Below are 19,587 nucleotides of genomic sequence, written 5' to 3'. Positions count from 1 at the left end.
CGCAGATGCCGGAAGCCGGGGAGCACATGGACCCGCAGCCGCACGCCTGTTTTCTCCAGTCTACGGACCTGTGATCACGTCTGACTTACAAACAAGGTGCAGTACAAGGTTAACAACAGCAAACCCAGAGCGATTACATCCTGTGCTGACAGAGCTTATGTGGACGTGGTCTCTCTCTCAAAACACCTGTCCTGGCCCTTCTTCTCGTGATGACGGGAGACAAGTCGCACGGGTATGACACAGGGTTAGGCGGAGGTCATGGGGAATCACCAGGCTCCCACGCCGTGGCTGGTGGTGGGTAACTGAGACCACGGAACATGAAACCTTCAGTTCAGGTCATGATCAGGGTCCTGGGATCGAGCCCCACATTGGGTTCCCTTCTCTCTCTCTCTCTGACAAACAAAGTTAAATTAAAAAAAAAAAAATGTCTGCTTGAGATTCTCACCCCTTCTGCTCATCCCCCGCTCTCTCTCTCTAAGTACTTCTCTCTGAACTACTTTTAAAAACTTAAAAAAAAAAAGTTTTAAGCATGCTATTATGGTCCCAACTGTCCCCGAGCTGTTTTTTGCCAACTCATTTGCTTTTCACAAAAATCTGGCCACGGATCACTAGACCCCAGACTGAGAGAGACAAAGGTTGACTTTCGAGCCAGAAACACGCAGGCTGGAGTGAGTTTTCAGAAAGCCTCTGGGTCCCAGATCCTAGGAAAGCTGAATCCGCTTCCAGAAGCTCAGCCAGAGGCCGGTTCCGGTGTCTGAGGACCCCCACGCCTACCACCACAGGACAAGTTCCCACCTGGGGCTCATAGTCCAGAGGTACCCACTGTAATGAAACCCCCAAAAGCCAGATGAGCTCGGGACTCTATACAATCAGCTTCGAAAGTGGCAGTGGGTTAAAACAAATAAAAAAATAAAAAGCAGCTGTGAGTTCATTTTAACACCCACCATAAGGGCTCAGACAGCGTCTGTTTTGTCTCTTGGCGAGTGACCGGCGTTTGCCACCTACAGGGCGACCCGGAGGCTCACAGGTGGCTCAGCCTGAGCCCTGGCTGGCCCGGCACAGTCCCAGGCGGTGACATGTCTCTCCCTCTCGTTCTCCAGGGCGTCCTGGCTCAGATTACGTGGCCTCCTGGCGAGCGACCGCCGGGGGTGGGAATCAGCTGCCCCAGGCCAGGCCCGGCCTCCTGAGCACAGGCCAGCATGTGTTACACCAGAACCCTGACTGTGGGCCAGAGCGACACTCCCAAGGGAGCCAGATGAAGAAAAGAATATTCCTGGCCAGACCTGGGAGGAACACCCCAGGAGACAGCCTTCGGCCAAAGAGAAACTGATTCTGAAGATAAGTCACATGCCCGGGCCTAGGAAACACCGGGGAAATTCAACAGAAGGAACGTTCCTGAGCCTCAAACTTCACTCTCAGGAGGGGTCAGCGCGAAGCCGAGTGCTGCCTGTCCATGACCCCGTGGGCGGCGAGTACGGAGCGAACGGGCTTCTCCAAGGGTCCCCACTCACCCGTCTCCTCGCCTGGGATCCGCGATGTGTTAAACATTCGCTCCCACTGAGCGGAGCAGAGCGGAACCGTGGATCCCAACAGAAGGATCTACAACAAAAATGCATTTCAAACAAACAAGCATTCCTTGAGGGGGGCGGTGAGGGAGGAGCAAAAGAAACACTGATCTGTCTTCGGAGCACACAGTGCCTGACGCGTCTCCTCTGAACTGAACTTGCTGGGCCGCCGACCTTGGCCGCTAAGACCCGCCGGGCGCGGCTGGGGCTTGGGGCGCAGGCGGGGCTCTGAACCCCCCCTCCTGCCCAGAGGTCACACCTGCTAATGGATCATTTGTCACCTGACGCTTACACCACAGACCTCTTCCAAACCCACGCTTCAACCAAAGGGCTATCTAAAGAAAGAAATGTCTTGTTCTCCTTCACTAATTCACCAGCTCAATTGTTTTCTTCCAAAGGTAAACGAGAGCTTCTTCCGGCTGAGATCACGGGGTGACGTACAGCAGGAATTTAGAACACACCAGGAGCATTAAATCTCACGGTCATTATGGAGAGTGAAAGAAGCGAGACCAGAGAGAGCGAGAGAGAAAGCGCGCGCGCATACTGCACGGTTTCATTTGCATAAAGCTTTGAACAGTACAAGTGACCCAGAGACAGAAGGCACACGCGAACTTTTGGGGGTGACGGATGTGTTCACGCCCTGGACCGTGGAGACAATGTCGGGGGTATGTTATATAGATATGACAGGACCTATCGAAGGAGGCCTCGGGCACGTGCATGACGTCAACAAAGCCGTCAAAAAAGAAGTTTCTAGAGCAGGGAGCTGGCGTACCGGCTTGATCTCCTCCCGGTCCAGGCGTCGTCTGTAGAGCAGGATGGCGTGGATGGCGTTGCCCGCTCTCGCGGCCTGGATCTGGGTCGGCAGGATGTACAGCAAGTCCTGAGAAGGTAAACCCGTGTCGGCACAGAGGACGTCCGTGGGCAAAGCCACGGTCACTTACATACACCGGAGGGCGTTTCCGCACTGCTAAAATGTTTCCGTCGGTGTGAGATCACCCCCGCCCTGACAGAAAAGAAATTGGAACTGCACTTCCTACACTTGGACAGTTTTGTCCTTTACAAGCAAATAAAAGTGACAAACAGGAAGAAACAGGACAAAGCATGAGGCTGCCCCGTTATTAAAGCTAGTAAATGCCGGTGACCAGAACCCCAGCCATGAGGCTTCCAACGAGACAACGGGAAGAGCCCTCCCAGGCCATCAGTGCCGCGGAAGACAAGAACCTCCTGGCGTCCCAGGGCTGGGGGAGCCACGGCCACCTGTCGCCACGCTCTGTGGAGTGGCGCAGACACAGCCCACATGTCACCGCGGCATCACAACGCAGCGGCCAGCTGTGATGACAGGCGGAGAGACCCCTGATGGCCTCGGGAGTATTTCTGTGGCCCTAATCTCTCGGCAGTGGCTCGGGGCCAACACAAAGGGACAGCCACAGGCAGGCTTTCAGGCGAGGCAGGCAGGGGCTGGGCCCGGGCAGAAAGCCTGAGTCAGCGGGAGCCAGGGCAGGAGCTTCCGGGGTGGCCCGCGGCCCCGTGGGGACGCCCGCTACGCCCGCCCGGGGCACTCACCATGGCATAGTAGTTGCTGTTCACCATCAGCGGCCCCCGTCCTCGCAGGTAGATGTACTCCTCCCACCAGTCGCTCACCTGCAAGGGGCCCAGGGGACAGAGCACCGGCGAGCTCAGCGGGAGCCCCACGGGCTGGCGGGGCCCCTGGGATGCAGGACAGCTCACAAGTGTGAGTGTGTATGTGCGACACGCGCCACAGCCCACGTGGGAGCTGAAGCCCAAGTGCGAGCTCAGCACACCCCTGCAGCCGGCGCCTGATTTAAACGGCACGCGCACCAGCCCACCTCCAGCGCCGGCTTCTGGCTCCCTCTAGTCACACTGAACACCTCCTCCTGCACCCCACCTCCTACGGCCCACCAAGGGGCTCCTCTCGCCCGCCCCACGCGGAGAGGCCCGGCGGGTTCGTGGCACAAACTGGCATGCGAACACATCAACGGACGGCGAGCAGGTGCACTTACGTAGTTAGTGGCCCACCAGGATTTTAACTTCAGGTACCACTGCAGTTTGGGCCCAAGGGTGACCGCAAATTCTTCTGCCAGAACCGTCATCCGTTTGAAGTCGGAATCCTTCATCAGAGGCTTCACGGACTCCAGATACTAGGGTTGACACAGAGCACACCCGCCAAGTTCAAACACAGGCCCCTTATCTGTGTCTTAGGAAGAATGTAAACATCTTTACAAGATTTAAAGATCTTCCCCAAGTAGGGATGCCTGGCCGGCTCAGTCGGAGGAACACACAACTCTCGATCTCAGGGTCGTGAGTTCAAGTCCCACATTGGGAAAGGAGATTAATCAAAAATAATTTAAAAAAAATTTTTTTGATTTATTTTACACAGAGAGAGACAGCAAGAAAGGGAACACAGCAGGGGAAGTGGGAGAGGGAGAAGCAGGCTTCCCCCTGAGCAGGGAGCCCGATGCAGGGGCTAGATCCCAGGACCTGGAATCCTGATCTGAGCCAAAGGCAACCGCTTAATGACTGAGCCACCCAGGCGCCCCTAAAAATAATTTTTTTAAAAGGTTGATTTATTTATTTTAGAGAGAGAGGATGAGTAATTGGAGGGTTGCATAGAGGGAGAGAGAGAATGCCAAGCAGGCTCCACGCTCGGGGGGAGCATGATACGGGGCTTGATCTCACGATTCTGAGCCAAAACTGAGAGTCAGTCATTTAGCAGACGGAGCCACCCAGGCTCCCCTTAAAAATAAAGTCTTAAAAAAAAAAAAAAAAAAGGAACAACTCCACCAAGCTGGTTTTGCAGGTCCTTAAACTAAGTTAACCAGACGGCTTTACATCAGCAGCAAAGACACAAACACACTCCTTTGTCCCTCACTGACCTTCCAGCTCTCCAGACAAGCATCCCCAGGATCCCCGGAGTGACAAGATCACGGCTCGTCCAGCAAGGATGTCTCCCTCGGCTTTACCCATCATTTGGCCCTTAATGAAAGCCCTGTTCCCACCTACTCAACAGTGACTCAAGACAGGGCTGGGAAGGTGTGTGGGGCGAGGCCGGGATACCAGGGCAGGAATGAGGAGCCAGAGACCGGGAAGGCCAAGCCCCGGGTCAAGGCCAGGTCTTCAGGGACAGGGCTGGGGGGGCCCCTGACTTTGACCAGCCCTGCCCTGAAGTCAGAGAGCCTAGGTGGCAGGTCACAGATAGGGAGGTGGGCTTTTGAGACCATCGTCAACAACTGCTGCCACGCACACAAGCAATCTAGAAAGTAAGGCCACCGGCTTATCAGGAAATGCATACACAGCCAAGTCTGTCTGCTATGAACACAGCTTTGGGGTGGCAGGGAGCTCTCCAGGACCCCTCCCTGAATGTTTAAAAGTAGCCGCCATTCCTGAAACAGAGCAACTGCTCAGGTTTTCAAGTTGACTCAAAGTGAGACGCACAGGAGTAGGACTGGACATCACATTCCGAAGCACGTCAAGCCGGGTGCTGGGCTCCGGCAGGCAGAGCGGCAGGTGGCTTGGCCGCCCTCCCACGGGATGGGGCTCGTGGCCGTGGGGCCACAGGTGAGGAGGGCACAGGAGAGCAGACATGAGAGGGAACTTGAAAAGGTCAAGAGGGAGGAAATAACAAGGCTGGGATTCAAAAGCCAAGACATGTCCCACTTAGGTTTTAAAATGGGGCCACAGGACAGGCAGAAACGGCCGCCCTCGCCAGCTGCAGTGGAACGTGTGTGCTGTGGGGCTCAGCCTGGCGGGTCCTCCCACGCATGAAGCACAGGTCCCGTCAGACCCCAGGGCTGCGCGTTCCAGGCTCACACCCAGCACAACGGCAAGCAGGTCTTGAACAAAAGCATTCGCAACAGCCCGAGAGTGGAAACAACTGCAGTGTCCAGCAACAGGTGACTGCATGAATGCGGTGGGGTCCGACCGCCCAGTCGGGTATCACTCGGTCGTTAAAAGGCAAGATACACGGACAGACACTACGGCAGAGACACAGCCTCAAAACAGTCTAAGAGCCACATGTCGCGGGATTCCAGGTACTGGAAACATCCAGGAGAGGCAAACCCCCAGAGACAGAGAGCAGGCTGTGGGTGCCGAGGCTGAGGGGGGGTGAAGTGGGGCGTGATGCTGACGGGGGTGGGGTTCGGGTGATGGAAAGTTCTAGAACTAGACGGTGGTGGAGATGGCACTATGAGACTGAATTCAGTGCCACACAATGGCACCATTTAAAGTGGTTAAAACGGTCATATTCGTGTTACATAGGTATACACCGCAATTTTAAACTAGTCACGTGACATACCAAAGACTGTTGAATCGGATGCTTCCAGGAACTGTATGATACGTGAATTATATTACAATGAAGCTGTGTAAAAAAATTGTGCAGAACTATCAAATGTGATGCTTTTAAAGAGAAAAAACAGCTCATGTGTGCCGATATGTCCGAAAGGAAGAGATCTCTAACAACGGCCAGACGAGTCCACTGTTGAGACCTAACACAGCCAACGGACAACCGGCCGCCATCGGGTCAGCAACCCTAAACCCCGGACACCTGGTGGCTTGGAGGGGGCGTCCCAGGGAGCTCGAGGCCACACCTACCCTGCTCACGGTGTCCTTGACGGCTGGGACCGGCAGGCGTGGCAGCGACGTCTGGAAGCTGTACAACATGGGTTTTCGGCCCGAAAAGATCTTGACCATACTCTTAAAAAAAAAGCACGTTTGAAAAGGAGAGACCATGTTAAAGACGTAGAGCCCGTTCCCGACCTGCTGACTCTTTCCCGATTATCTGTGCTTCGCGTCTCCCTCTCCGGTCCGCTCTCCACCCCGTACCTCACAGGCCTTTGCCAACAACCAGGTGACCCCACCCAAAACCACCCCAAGGCTGGCGGAAGCTTTGAGATGCCCCGGCCAGGGTGGGCCCCTAGAGGTTGCCGGCTGACTGTGCTCCCGCACTCGGGCCAAGATCCCCCCCGCACCTCTGCCAGGCTCCGGGTTTGAGGACCGGCTCCAAGCCCTGGCCAGGGGGCAGCGCAGGGGCCGAGCTGGGAGGCTGCACCTCAAGCCAACCCCAGGAGCAGCAGCCGTGGGGCCCGTCCCGCCTAGGGGACAGCGCACATGTGTCTACTCTCGGCCCTTGCTTTCACCCCAAAGGATGGAGACTTGGTGCTAACCACGGGTCATCTCTTGCTGACCAGACCTCCGGGAAATTCCCCGGGCTCGCAGGGGGCAGCGGGGGACTCAGCCAGGAATATGCCCTCTAGGGGAACGTGTTAGCACATTCTGTAGAAGGGGTCTGGGCGCCCCCGCAGACCCCCCTGGGGACTGATTCTGCTTCTCTGGAAACCAGCCGTCTGACACCCAGAGGAGCGCGGGGAGTCTGCCTGGGGGTGAGCGAAGCCCACGGGTGTGTGTGGGCCCCAGGCGTGCGGGTGCCTCTCACAAGCAGCCCCCAGGAATGGTGGTCAGCCCGGAGGAGGAGTGGTCACTGGGGGACAGTGGGACAAGCCTCCACGCACACGGCAACCAAGGGACCCTGAGGCTGCAGTGGAGCCGAGCCCGCAGAACAGCGAGGGACACCACGGAAGCCCCGCCTTGGGGCCAGTCAGAAAAGCTGCGGCACGAGTGGCGCCGCCTTCCTTCGATGGAGAACCTGGACAGCAAGCCCAGCAGGCTCCCATATGCCGCGTTCAAAACACCCCAGTGGCGTGGAAGGAAAACACTCCTCGGCCTGCAGTCACGGTGACTCAACCCCCCCCCCCCCGCAGCTCTCAGGTCAACCAACCCCGTGTGCAAGGGGAGAAAAGTCCCTGAGGATCCCCCTTTCAAAGTAAAAGCCACCCACATAAGAGCCGGTGCTGAGCGAGACGAGCCAGACCGGGAAGGGCGAATACGGTGGCGAGGGGGTTGGCGGCTGTCGGGGGCACGGGGCTGCTCGGTGGCGAGGGGGTTGGCGGCTGTCGGGGGCACGGGGCTGCTCTGGCGCACTTAAGCCTCTGCTAAGGTGGCACATCTGACTTACGAGCCCTCACCACAAAGGAAAGGCGGGGTGGGACACGAGGAAGCTCTGGGGGAGGGCGGGGAGCTAAGTGTGCAGCGCTGATAATGGCCGTGGCTCCCCATGTGCGTACTGACCCCCAGGCCCAACCCGCCGTGCACGCCACTACCAGCTGGGCGGCCTGGCGCGCACCAGGCGTACCCCCAAAAAAGCACTCAGAAACCATCCACAGCAGCTGGGTGCCACGAGCACAGCGGGGATCCCTTACCATCCAGATCTTGGTGGCCCGGCTCATCTTGCCGTGCTGGGCGAACATCCAGCCGTGGTAGGACAGCAGCACCTTGAGGGAGTAGCGCATGGTGACGATGAGGGCCACCCACAGGCCCGTGCCGAAGAGGAGGCCACTGACCACGTTCTTCGTCTGGCTGGACATGCAGCTGCTGGGGAGACAACACGAACCGAGCCCACGTTAGTGGGGCCACCCCACGCCGCCAACCGGAACAGCCTTCCCTCCACACGAGGGGGACCGAGGGCTCCGAGTCCAAGACAGGACGCCACAACCCCTGAGTGCCAACCCGGCTCTCAAAGGCTCAGGCACTGCTCTCCCGTCCTTGGGGCAAACCAAGCGTCCTGCATCCTCGGGGGGAAACGCGCAACTTCCTCCAGCGTCTGGGGACGGGGACGGGGACAGGGGACGTGTGAGGTGGTGGGCTGTCCGCGGTGAAACCCACGGCCCGGGTCCACCGGCACGGCCCAGGTCCACCAGCACACTGCCTTAGCTGGGTGTCCACCGCACCTCTGGGCTGTTCCCTTCCTGCCCCTCCTTCCTCCAGCATCACTTCGGATATGGCCAGGACTCACAGATGCTCTGGTCACTCGGGAAAACCAGTGCGGCTGCTTCTACCAAAAGAGCCTGATTTGGATCCAGGCGGGAAAGAAACTGATGCTACAAAATGACCATTTATTTTATAATAAAAATCAATAAAATCAAGATTTTATTGATTTGGGGTGCCTGGGTGGCTCAGTGGGTTAAAGCCTCTGCCTTCGGCTCAGGTCATGATCCCAGGGTCCTGGGATGGAGCCCTGCATCGGGCTCTCTGCTCGGCAGGGAACCTGCTTCCCCCTCTCTCTCTCTCTCTGCCTGCCTCTCTGCCTACTTGTGATCTCTGCCTGTCAAATAAATAATAAATAAAATCTTTTTAAAAAAAGATTTTATTGATTTATTGAGAGAGAGAGCGTGAGCAGGGGTTGGGGGAGAAGGAGAGAGAGAGAGAGAATCTCAAGCAGGTCCCTGTTCAACACAGAGCCCCATTTGGGGCTCGATCCCAGGACCTTGAGATCACAACCTGAGCTGAAATCGAGAGTCGGACACCAACCGCAAAATGGTCATGTAAGTAATAAACTTCAAGAGAGACAATCCTTCACTTGCTAAGGAAAGAGACACGCCGTATGGGAAAGACGGGACCGTACAAAGCTCTGTGGTCTTGTTTTTCGTTCCAGTTGTTTTAGAAACCACAAGCTAGTTATAAAATAAAAGGGATTTAAACACCAAATGTTGGCAAAATAGGGAACCTTCAGGCACCGCTGGGGCAGCCGCCATGGAGAACAAGATAGAGCTTCCTCAAAAAAACTAAAAACAGAACTGCCCTATGATCCAGCAACTCTACTTCTGAGTATTTATCGGAAATCAGTCTCTCTCTTCTTTTTTTTGAAAATTGATTTGTTTAATTTATTTGACAGAGAGAGAGATCACAAGTAGGCAGAGAGGCAGGCAGGATTCGGGGGAAGCAGGTTCCCTGCTGAGTAGAGAGCCCAATGCGGGACTCGATCCCAGGACCCTGAGGTCATGACCTGAGCCGAAGGCAGAGGCTTTACCCCACTGAGCCACCCAGGTGCCCCAGGAAATCAGTCCCTTGAAAACACACCCGCATCCCCAAGTCCATCTGGCAACGTCCACAACAGCTGAGACACGAAAACCACCTACGTGCCCACTGATGGGCGCACGGACTAAAGGGCATTACACCAAGCGAAGTAAGTCCGACGGAGACAGACGGATCCTGTAGGATCTCACTTATATGTCGAATCTGAAACAAAAATCTAAATTCCTAGATCCAGAGAGTGGGGGATGGGCAAAACGAGGCAGGTGGTCCAAAGGCACAAACTTCCAGGCCCGGCCGGCTGGCTCCGTTAGGACTGTGCGCGACACTTGATCTCAGGGCTGTGAGTTCACGCCCCAGGGTGATTACTGAAAACATAAAATCTTGAGAAAAATAAAAGGGTATAAACTTCCCATTATAAGACCAAAAAAAAAAAAGATTTAGGGATCATGCTAACTATAGTTAGCAATAACATAATGCATATTTAAAACTGCTAGGAGAGGGGCGCCTGGGTGGCTCAGTGGGTTAAGCCGCTGCCTTCGGCTCAGGTCATGGTCTCAGGGTCCTGGGATCGAGCCCCACATCGGGCTCTCTGCTCAGCAGGGAGCCTGCTTCCTCCTCTCTCTCTGCCTGCCTCTGCCTGCTTGTGATCTCCGTCTGTCAAATAAATAAATAAAATCTTAAAAAAAAAAATAAATAAAACTGCTAGGAGAGGAGATCCTAAAAGTTCTCATCACAAGAAAAATAAATCTGTATGTACATGTGGTGACATCACTTAATTACTTGTGGTAATCAGTGTGAGCTCCGTACATCTACCAGATCACTATGTTATATGCCTAAAACTAATATAATGTGGTATGTCAATTACAGCTCGTTTTTAAAAATTATTTTGGCGTGCTTCAAATTATGAAAACGACCAACAGACGTAGCCTAGAGATACCTCCCATATTTAAAAACCACCAAGTTAATACCTTCCGATAGTTAAGTAACACTGAAACAAATGGTCTTCAAAGTAAAATACTTTTGCTCCAGAACTTACTTGTCAAATCCCGTGTTGTGACTTTTTTTGGTAATAGACACATGGGCGCATCAATGAACAGTATTAGCACAAAAAAGAAAAAAGAAAAAGAAAAAGAAAAAGCTTTCTTTTAAAGAACACGTTCCTTCTGAGGCTGCAGAGCCTGGACGGACGCAGAGCAAACCCAGCCAAGTACGTCTGCATTCGTGAAAACAGCCACCTGGGGCAGTCGGCAGGTGCTCTCCAGAGAGACGGTTCCAGAATGACCCTTGAGCCTGGGAAGACGCTGACCCCTAACCTGGTCTTTCTAAATTTGGGCCAGGCATGGCCCAGTTCACCTCAGTTGGTTTAGAGGGACAAAGAAACAAATCGTATAAAGACCCAGATTATAAAGGGCTTTAAATAGCCAATACTTCTAAGCATAATCCAGGGCTAAGAGCCCATGGTGGACAGTAAATTAAAACTGTGTTAGATGCACCAGAGTCTGAAAAGCACGCAGAAACACCACGACCGAACGCACGGCCACCCAGCTGTCTGCGGGGCTCACAAGGACAGGAGGAGCAGGGTTTCCCCGGAGTGTCAGGGTCCCTGCCTCGGCCTCCCTGGCCTCCAGGCAGAGCAGGGAATCTGGCAGGGGTCCAGCCCAGACACGCTTCCCCTACAATGATGGAATTTTTATTCGAGGCCTTGCAGACGCTCATAAAGCCACAAGCCAGTGCTCTCAAGGCAGCATGGAGGCCACGAGCAACTCAGCCGGACTGGAAATTCTCAGGAGCACAGGGGTTCCCACTGGGGTTCTCAGCCACTCTGACAGGGAGCTAAGGGGCTGAGGTCCCCCAGAGCAGTCAGTTCTCAGGGTCACAGACGCCAGTGCAAAGAGCTGATCATGTCCAGGACCAGCTCCTAGAGCAGAAATTCCTTTTGAGGATTCCCCAGCCAGGCAAAGTGCACTGACCACAACCGTGGGTCCTGACACGACGTCCCAGAGCAGCCAGGACCAAGGCCATCTTCGGGGAAAGGGCCAGGAGGGACCCCAAACTCCCTGAGGGCCTTATACACAGAAGAAAGCCTACAGGAGAACAGCCAAGCAAGCTTCAAATGGAATCAGCACAGTAACGGTCCTTATATTTGAAAAGACATAAAAATACCAGCAACAAAAATCGCTAAATTCCTAGACAATTGGAGATTTGAAAAGAGTACTTACGTCGTGTCCAGGGTCCGATTGATTTTTGCAATTATCCCCAGCGAGGGGTCGACCTTGACATACATGGTTGACATCACCCCCACCACCACGATAAGCCAGCTGGAGGGGCTCGCCGGGTACACACCAGTGATGATGCCATTCTAGAAACAGAACACAGACTGTGAGTACTGTCCCACCCATGAAGTCCTCGGGCCCTGGTGATGGGGGCAGTGGCATGACGGCAGTGGCTGGGAGGCCTTTGTAGCTCACCATGACTAAGTGACCACTGTAGAAGGTCTTCCCCACAGCCTCCAGCCCCTTCTCTTCCTCTACTTCTGAGCCAAATCCCTCCCTGAAGCAGATACCCTGAGAGTGACCCCAGGACATTTGAATCATCTGATGTATGAGTTTAACATAGATTCCTGAGCTCCACCCAGACTAATTCATGACACCTTTGAGTTAAGGATGTCACTAAACCAACCATGAAGTCCTCTCCCCAGTCAGCTACACTTGGGATGCCCCAAGACCCCCAGCCTCCAAATACCCCTCCTGCCACTCCTGAATCAAGAGGCTTCTCAACACCCAAGTATTTTCAGGAGACCGCTCTCCACATTAAGAATTTGCTGTTTGGGGGTGCTTGGATGCCTCAGTGGGTTAAGCTTCTGCCTTCGGCTCAGGTCATGATCTCAGGGTTCTGGGATCGAGCCCCACATCAGGCTCTCTGCTCAGCGGAAAGCCTGCTTCCCCCTCTCTCTGCCTCCTGCTCTGCCTACTTTTGATCTCTCTCTGTCAAGTAAATAAATAAAATCTTTAAAAAAAGAAAAAAAAAAAGAATTTGCTGTACGATCCCTCAGCCAAACCCCCCTACTTCCCAACCCTAAAAACCACAAAGAAGTGGCAGGAGCAGAAGGCAGACATGAAACAAAATTCTGGAACCCAGGTGAGCCTTGGGGCTCCTTATTCTCTTCATTTCTGTGTTTTAAAACCTCTAATTTAAAAAAATTCTTTTTTTTAAAAAAGATTTTTATTTATTTGAGAGAGAGAGAGCATGAGAAGGGGGAGGGTCCGAGGCAGAAGCAGGGATGCTGAGCAGGGAACCCAATGAGGGACTCGATCCTAGGACTCCAGGACCATGATCTGAGCCAAAGGCAGTCGCTTAATCGACTGAGCCACCCAGGCACCCCCCCAAAATATATCTTACTAAAGCCATCTTAACAAGCAATCAATTTGACCAAGACAATGGATTTTAAAACTCTCAAAGTTTATTTGAATTCTTTTAGGAGCTACGGGGACCCTCACGTGTCATTTCCCTGGATTTCCTATTGCCTAGAAGTGTAAGAAAGACATCTTCTAAAAAGTCGGAGTTCTCCTGGTTTCTCTGATAGACACATACACCTACTCTGTGATGTTACATTAAAGTGGAGGCAGGAAGGGCCCAGATAAAAGGTCTCCCGCTCCCCCCAGCCTCCCCCTGCAGCCGCTCTGAGCTATGAGCCACGCAGTGCTCTGTAACCACTCGGTCAGGCGTGGCTGTGAACGGTTTATCTTTTCTCTTCCAGCCTACTGGTCTTGCCCCCTCAGCCTACCAACGGATTTTTTTCTTTTTAAAGGAAAGTTGCTAAGAGTGTAGATTTAAAAAAAAAATTTTTTTAAAGATTTTATTTATGTATTTGATAGAGATAGAGATCACAAGCAGGCAGAGAGGCAGGCAGAGAGGGAAGGGGAAGCAGGTTCCCTGCTGAGCAGAGAGCCCGATGCGGGGCTCGATCCCAGGACCCAAGGATCATGACCTGAGCCTAAGGCAGAGGCTTTAACCCACTGAGCCACCCAGGCACCCCACAACGACAACATCTTTAAATGAGCATTTCCAGTGGCTTACAGGGATTGACGCCACAGCTCTGTACCGAAGTCTCCCTTTTCCAGGATCGGAGGGTAAAAAGGATTTGCTCTGGGCAAGGTCAGGTGGCAATGCGGGCTTCCTCCTGTAGGTGGCGACTCCTCCACCGCGGGGGCCGCTGTGGGGGCCACCAGCTGCGCGGGCAGCGCCTGTCCAGCCGGCCGGTTGCCCAGGGCCTGTCCCCCTTCTCTGACTCACTGTTCCCACCTATTCTGGCTCCTCCTCGTAGCCACGAGGAAACTGGAGAACAATTGTAGTTTGCTGTTTTCCTCATTCCCCGGGCAGGTAACGCTGAACTCTCTCCCCCACTGAATTCCTTCTAAACCCGCCTCTTCCTCCTTCTGCGATTTTCAAAGTCAATTCAACGACGAACAAGTGGAAAAAACGAGACTCGTGCTTGATTAAAAACTGTGAAAACAGCCTTTCAGGGAAACAGAACTGAGAACTGAGAACAGGGGAAAGACTTTTCAGTCTTTCAGGGAAATAGAACTGAGAACAGGGGAAGTTGCCTCTGCTTGGATGGACGCCGGGATTTCGCCATCCGGCGGTGTTATCAGCGAGGCACCTGTTAGATAAGGTCCCGCCTTCCCCCGGCTGGGAGATCGTCCTCTTTCTAGAAGGCCTCAAGAGTTCTGGACCCAGAGTCATGGGTTCTAGTCCTTCCTGCGCTTCTCTGAGCAGGTCACTTGCCCTTTCTGTGCCCTCACTCACCCCCAGAGCATGCCGACGCCCCGGCCCGCCTTACAGCACTTCTTCCAGAACTCGGGCCGCGGGCATGTAAGCGGAAGCGTGTCCTAAGTGCCCTGGGAGTATCGCCCGCAGGACCGGCTCTCCGAAACACGCCCACCGCGCCAGCGCCTGCCCCCGTGAGCCCCGCACAGACTGAGACAAGCGCTGGCCCACCTTGAACCTGATGAACTTCTTCTTCCAGGAATGCAGTCCGGACAGATAGATCTGCTTGAGGGCTTCGTGGCTCAGCCGCAGGTCGATCCCGTCCGGGGTGACCGTGAACTGGAAGGCCACGGCTTGGTGGGCTTCTGCCATCTTCGGCAACGTCCTAGGAGGAAGAGGAGGGGCGGAGAGTGTGACGGGGCCGGCACATGACGGGACACTAGGAAACCCCTCGCCGGGACCTGAGGTTCGTCCCGCGTGACGTCTTTCCCGGCCGTTTCCCAAACCTAATGTTCCACTCACAGACCCAGGTCCGGTACGATGGGCCCCGCCGCCCCCTCCCCGTCCTGTCCAGCACTACACAGCCCACTGTCGCCTCTGCTGGGAGGCCGGGGGTGGCCAGCAGAGTCCAGGAGTGGAAACCCCCCCCACCGCCACCACAGGGCTCCAGGCCCCAGGCCCACGCAAACCCCCATGCCCGGCCCCAGCCGTCCTACCGAACGATCCCCCCAGGACAGCAACCCTGGCCACACCCAGCCGACGCTGGGAGCTGGTGGCCATTTCACTGGTGGCCAATCTCATCCCCACCCACCAGCCATCTGGAGGCTGGCGCAGAAGAAACCCAGAGGGTCCCCAGATGAGTCCACGATGGCTCTGAGCCCCTTATCTCCAGGCAGGAGCACTGGGGTGCGTGTGGGGCTCTCTGGACACCATCTCAGGCACCACAAGACTCCATGGAAAGGAGACACGTGGAATCCTCAGGAATAGGTGTTTAAGGGTGTCTCCGGACGGAGCCAAGTCCCCTTCCTCCTCCTCCTCCTCGGAGGCTGTGACGGACTTGGGTCAACAACCCATAGGGTGGAACCTTAACTAGGGGGGCATTAACCCCCTGTAAGCAGGCCCACTTGGGCTACCTGTCCCGCCCCAACGACTAGAAACGCGTTTCCTTTCAACAGCTTCAGAGCCGGGTCTATCCCCGTGCCCCTCCTCAGGGCTCCCGTCTTCTTCCTTGGGGACTCCCGAACACCTCATGGCCTCCCTCCCGTGAAGCCGGCCCCTCTGCCACCTTCTGGAGCCGTGGGACCGAGCCGTCTCTTGCTAAACTGTGCCGGAGCGACCCACCATTCGAAGGAAGCGAGCAGAGTGGGTAGAAGCTTCCAAGAACCCTAACAAAAGTCCACCATCGTGTGTGTGTTTTCTGATCTCCAGCTATGCCTCCCGTTCTCACCTGCCGACGCCTGCTGGGCGCGGGCGGAGGACCCCCCCCACACCAGCAGGTGCCGCGTGGTCAGACACGCCCAGTAAAAAAGCCAAACTTGCTTCGGCCATTGGAACAAACGCCCCATCAGAGCCCCGACGGGCACACAGCCTACATTCATTTGCTCCTTCCGCAAGCGAAAGCTCAGAGGCAGCCGGGGAGGCTGCTGGGTTTTACACCAAAGGTAAAGGAGAAATGTCCAAGGGCTTTAAGTTACTATTTCTGCTCTCATCATGTCCACTCTGGGGGCGCCTGGGGGGCTCCGTCGGTGACACGTCCCGCTCTTGGTGGCGGGGCTGTGAGATCAGGCACCGGGCTCCGTGCTCAGTGGGGAGTCTGCCTGGATTCTCCCTCTCGCCTTCCCTCCTGCCCGTGCGCGCTCTCTCTCTCTCTCTCTCTCTCTCTCTCAAATAGATAAATCTTTAAGAAGAGAAGAGCTCTCTGGCTGCAGCACGGCTGATGCCAGGGCAGGGAAGCAAGACAGTAAGAAGCAGAGGCCGCCGGTCCTCCAGGAGACGGTGGCCCAGAGTGACATGAGTGGGGACATGAGGAGGACAAGCCACACCAGACAGGCTTTAGCAGCACCCTGGGGCTTCTGGCTAGAACCGTCCGCTCAGGGGAGCCCCTCCCCGACACAGGAGAGTCGCTGCGTGGGGAGGACAGGTGGGGTGTGAGAGGGGAGAAGTGTCGTGTGGACCCACCACATCTGACATTGTTGGGGGCAGAAGGAGAGGCTGGGGTGGGCAGCCCTGGGCAGCGTCCGCACACAAACCTAGGAATCCACTTTGATCATTACGAAGGGAAGAAGCAAGTCAGCCAAACCGCAATCCGCTGGGAATAACCTCAGCTGAACGGGACCAGCAGTGTGTCCCCGGTGACCCAGGTGTGACTCCGCAGACGTGGGGCCCGTCGCTGTAGCCCGGCCAGCGTCGTGGAAATGGATCCCAAGCCTGAAAGCAGCGAGACCTCCAAGCAAATGCCTCCTGCGGAGAGTTCAGGATGTAGAAGAGGGCACCCCAACAGCTCTGAATCCTTTTCTCGAAAAGCTACCCAAGTGGCTCAAGGATCATGCCGGGGCCTCTAGGTCCACCCTGGACCCCTCTCCACATGCTGCAGGAGCTGGGCATCACAGGGATGATTCTGCCGAAGAGGAAGCCGAGCAAAGTTATGGACTGGCCACCCTTTTGATGGTCCTTAAGATCTTGCAAGGGCTTTATATGAACACGAGGGATTATTAGCGGCAGGAGAGAGAACTTAAACAGAGCGTCTGCAGCGATTCGATCCGAAGGCACGGGTCCGGTACTTGCTCACGGGTCCAGTACTCGCTCACGGATCTACGCTCTGCTGGGGACCGTGGGCGGGCGGGGGATGTGTAGCCTCCCTTCCGGGAGTCAGTGGCCTTATCAGAACCCTGACTTTACTAAGGATTTGCTCGTTTGGATTGGTTCACAGTAAAAACCAAAGATAAGAGTCCTAGATGGACAATCTTCCTCTAGTTCTGCAGTAGGCAAGCCACTGCCCTGCGCCGGCCTCCGCTTCGAGGCATCGCGGTCACTAGTGAACCGGCTGACAAAGGTTTGAAAAACTCCCCCTGCAAATCTAGCAGAGGGAAAATCCCACCCCTTTCCCAGCATCCACAGCCCACGTTTAAAAACATTAGTGGTTATAGGGGCACCTGGATGGCTCAGCCGGTTAAGCATCTGACACTTGATCTCAGCGGGGGTCTAGATCTCAGGGTCACACCTTCACGCCCCACGCCAGGCTCCGTGCTGGGCATGGAGCCTACTTAAAAAAAAAAAAGAAACAATCTATGCTTATGATGCGCCCTCCTGTAGCCGTTGGAGAAATGCAAATCAAAACCAAGGCCAAATGCCACCACTAGCCCACCAGGACGGCCAGAACCCATGAGACTGAGAGTAACAGGTGCTGGCGAGGCCGCGGAGAACCCGGAACCCCCACGCACCATGGGTGGGGATGTGCGATGGGCCGGCCACGCTGGAGACTGGTCTGGCAGTTTCTCAAATGGTTCTGTTAGCACACAGCCCCGCGCTTCCACTCCCGGCTGCCCAACACGTATCCGCTCAAAATCCCACATGCAGAGGTCCATGAGATGCCATGACACACAATAGCCAAAACACAGACAGCCAAAACGTCCTTCCCCTGACAAGCAGCTGATAAAACGTAACAATCCACCACCGGACAGAGCAACAGAGTGTTCTTTGACTGTAACTAAGGAACAAAGCATGTCACAGGAGACTTGAGCCTCAAGAACCTTCTAGTACGGACAGGCCGCCTGCTGCACGCGTCCATGTACACGGAGTGTCCAGAACAGGGGGGCTGGGGCCCACAGGGCGGGGAGGGGTGTGGGCACCGTGATGGACAGATGGCTGAGGGGAGGGATGGCTTCTTTCCCGACCACAGTGCTGGGTGCCCGTCTGAGAACAGACTCACGACCTCGCATGCGTGCACTTAAGATGGGCGTTGGATGGCCCGGTAAGTCGCATCGCCATAAGAGCTGTTACTGAAAAAGAAAGCTGCCTCCTGAAACTGAAGTATTGTCTATTGAACAGTAACACACCTTAACCTTCTCTCTGCAAATACATAAGGCAGGTGGGCGGGGCCGCCGGTGTCCCAGGCAGTGAGGACTCCCTGCTCCCAGCCACTGTCAGCTCGCGGCGGCGTCCGAGGAAGACGTTAAAAATTTTTAGGGGGTGTGGGTGCCTGGGTGGCTCAGTGGTTAAGCCGCTGCCTTCGGCTCAGGTCATGATCTCAGGGTCCTGGGATCGAGTCCCGCATCGGGCTCTCTGCTCAGCAGGGAGCCTGCTTCCTCCTCTCTCTCTCTGCCTGCCTCTCTGCCTACTTGTGATCTCTGTCTGTCAAATAAATAAATAAATAAATCTTTTAAAAAAAAAAAATTTTTAGGGGGTGTAGGATATGGTGGTTATTTGCTAAAAGACCTGCACATAAAGGGGCGCCTGGGTGTCTCAGTCGGTTGGGCGTCTGCCTTCGGCTCAGGTCATGACCCCAGGGTCTTGGGATCGAGCCCCGTGTGTCGTGTGTCGTGTCGGGCTCCCTGCTCAGCGGGAGTCTGCTTCTCCCTCTCCCTCTGCCCGCCCCCTGCTCGTGGTCTCTCTCACTCACTCGCTCTGTCTCGCTCGCTCAGTCTCTCTCAAATAAGTAAATAAAATATTTAATAAAATAAAAGAGCCACCATCTTTTAGCAATGCACACCGAAATACGTATCAACACAATTTCATCCTTCGTCCCGTGCAGGGTCTGCTTCCAAACCCCTGGGTGTGGAGGGACAGAGGCACGGACTGGCCACGCGTGGGAACTGGTTAAGTCGGGCAGTGGCCATATGGGGGAGGGTTGTCTGTTAGGCTGGTCTCTTTTCTTCTGTAGGTTTGTGATCCTCTCATAATCATTTCTTTCTAACATTTTTTATTCATTTGCAGGCAGAGAAGAAGGCAGAGAAGGGGGGGCGGAGGAAGCAGGCTCCCTGCTGAGCAGAAAGCCCGCTATGGGGCTTGATTCCAGGACCCTGGGATCATGACCTGAGCCGAAGGCAGAGGCTTAAACCACTGAGCCACCCAGGTGCCCCCCTCATAATCATTTCTTAAAATATGTTGAACAAAATAAAACAGCTGTCCGCTGTAGCTCAGTGCTCCAACCGACACTCGGGAGACTCACTTCCAAAGCTTCCAGACCCTTTCAGGGCTTGGCAGTGGCCGCCTTTCTGGGCACATCTGCCCCCGGCGAGCCCCACAAGCCACACAGCTAAGTACAGAACCGCCGCTGTGGACAGGCCACGCGGACTGGACGCTGCCTGGTCTCCAGCTCTCTGTTCCCGGGTGGAGTCCCTGGCCAGGCCCGGCTGTCCCGCCATTCTGTCAG

The 19,587-nt window shown here is 55.1% G+C and overlaps 1 protein-coding gene across 3 annotated transcripts in view; it reads right to left on the bottom strand.

Moving 5' to 3' along the window:
- CPT1A (carnitine palmitoyltransferase 1A) overlaps positions 1-19,587 on the bottom strand; it is a 49,381-nt gene that overhangs the window by 19,781 nt on the left and 10,013 nt on the right. For 2 of the 3 annotated variants that reach the window (XM_059399414.1, XM_059399423.1), the window contains exons 2-9: positions 14,448-14,601; positions 11,669-11,808; positions 7,838-8,009; positions 6,174-6,275; positions 3,587-3,724; positions 3,129-3,206; positions 2,338-2,445; positions 1,512-1,599 (exon numbers count right to left, since the gene is read on the bottom strand). In XM_059399414.1, coding sequence (XP_059255397.1) covers positions 1,512-1,599; positions 2,338-2,445; positions 3,129-3,206; positions 3,587-3,724; positions 6,174-6,275; positions 7,838-8,009; positions 11,669-11,808; positions 14,448-14,588 — 967 coding nt within the window. In that variant the 5' untranslated portion in view covers positions 14,589-14,601. Of the gene's footprint in view, positions 1-1,511; positions 1,600-2,337; positions 2,446-3,128; positions 3,207-3,586; positions 3,725-6,173; positions 6,276-7,837; positions 8,010-11,668; positions 11,809-14,447; positions 14,602-19,587 lie in introns of those variants that run through there. The other variant, XM_059399405.1, reaches the window with a different exon arrangement.

Source organism: Mustela nigripes, chromosome 1, assembly GCF_022355385.1.
Source record: "Mustela nigripes isolate SB6536 chromosome 1, MUSNIG.SB6536, whole genome shotgun sequence".
NCBI lineage: Eukaryota > Metazoa > Chordata > Mammalia > Carnivora > Mustelidae > Mustela > Mustela nigripes.
Note: the sequence above shows the minus strand (reverse complement) of the source record. Positions and strands in the feature narration are given on the sequence as shown.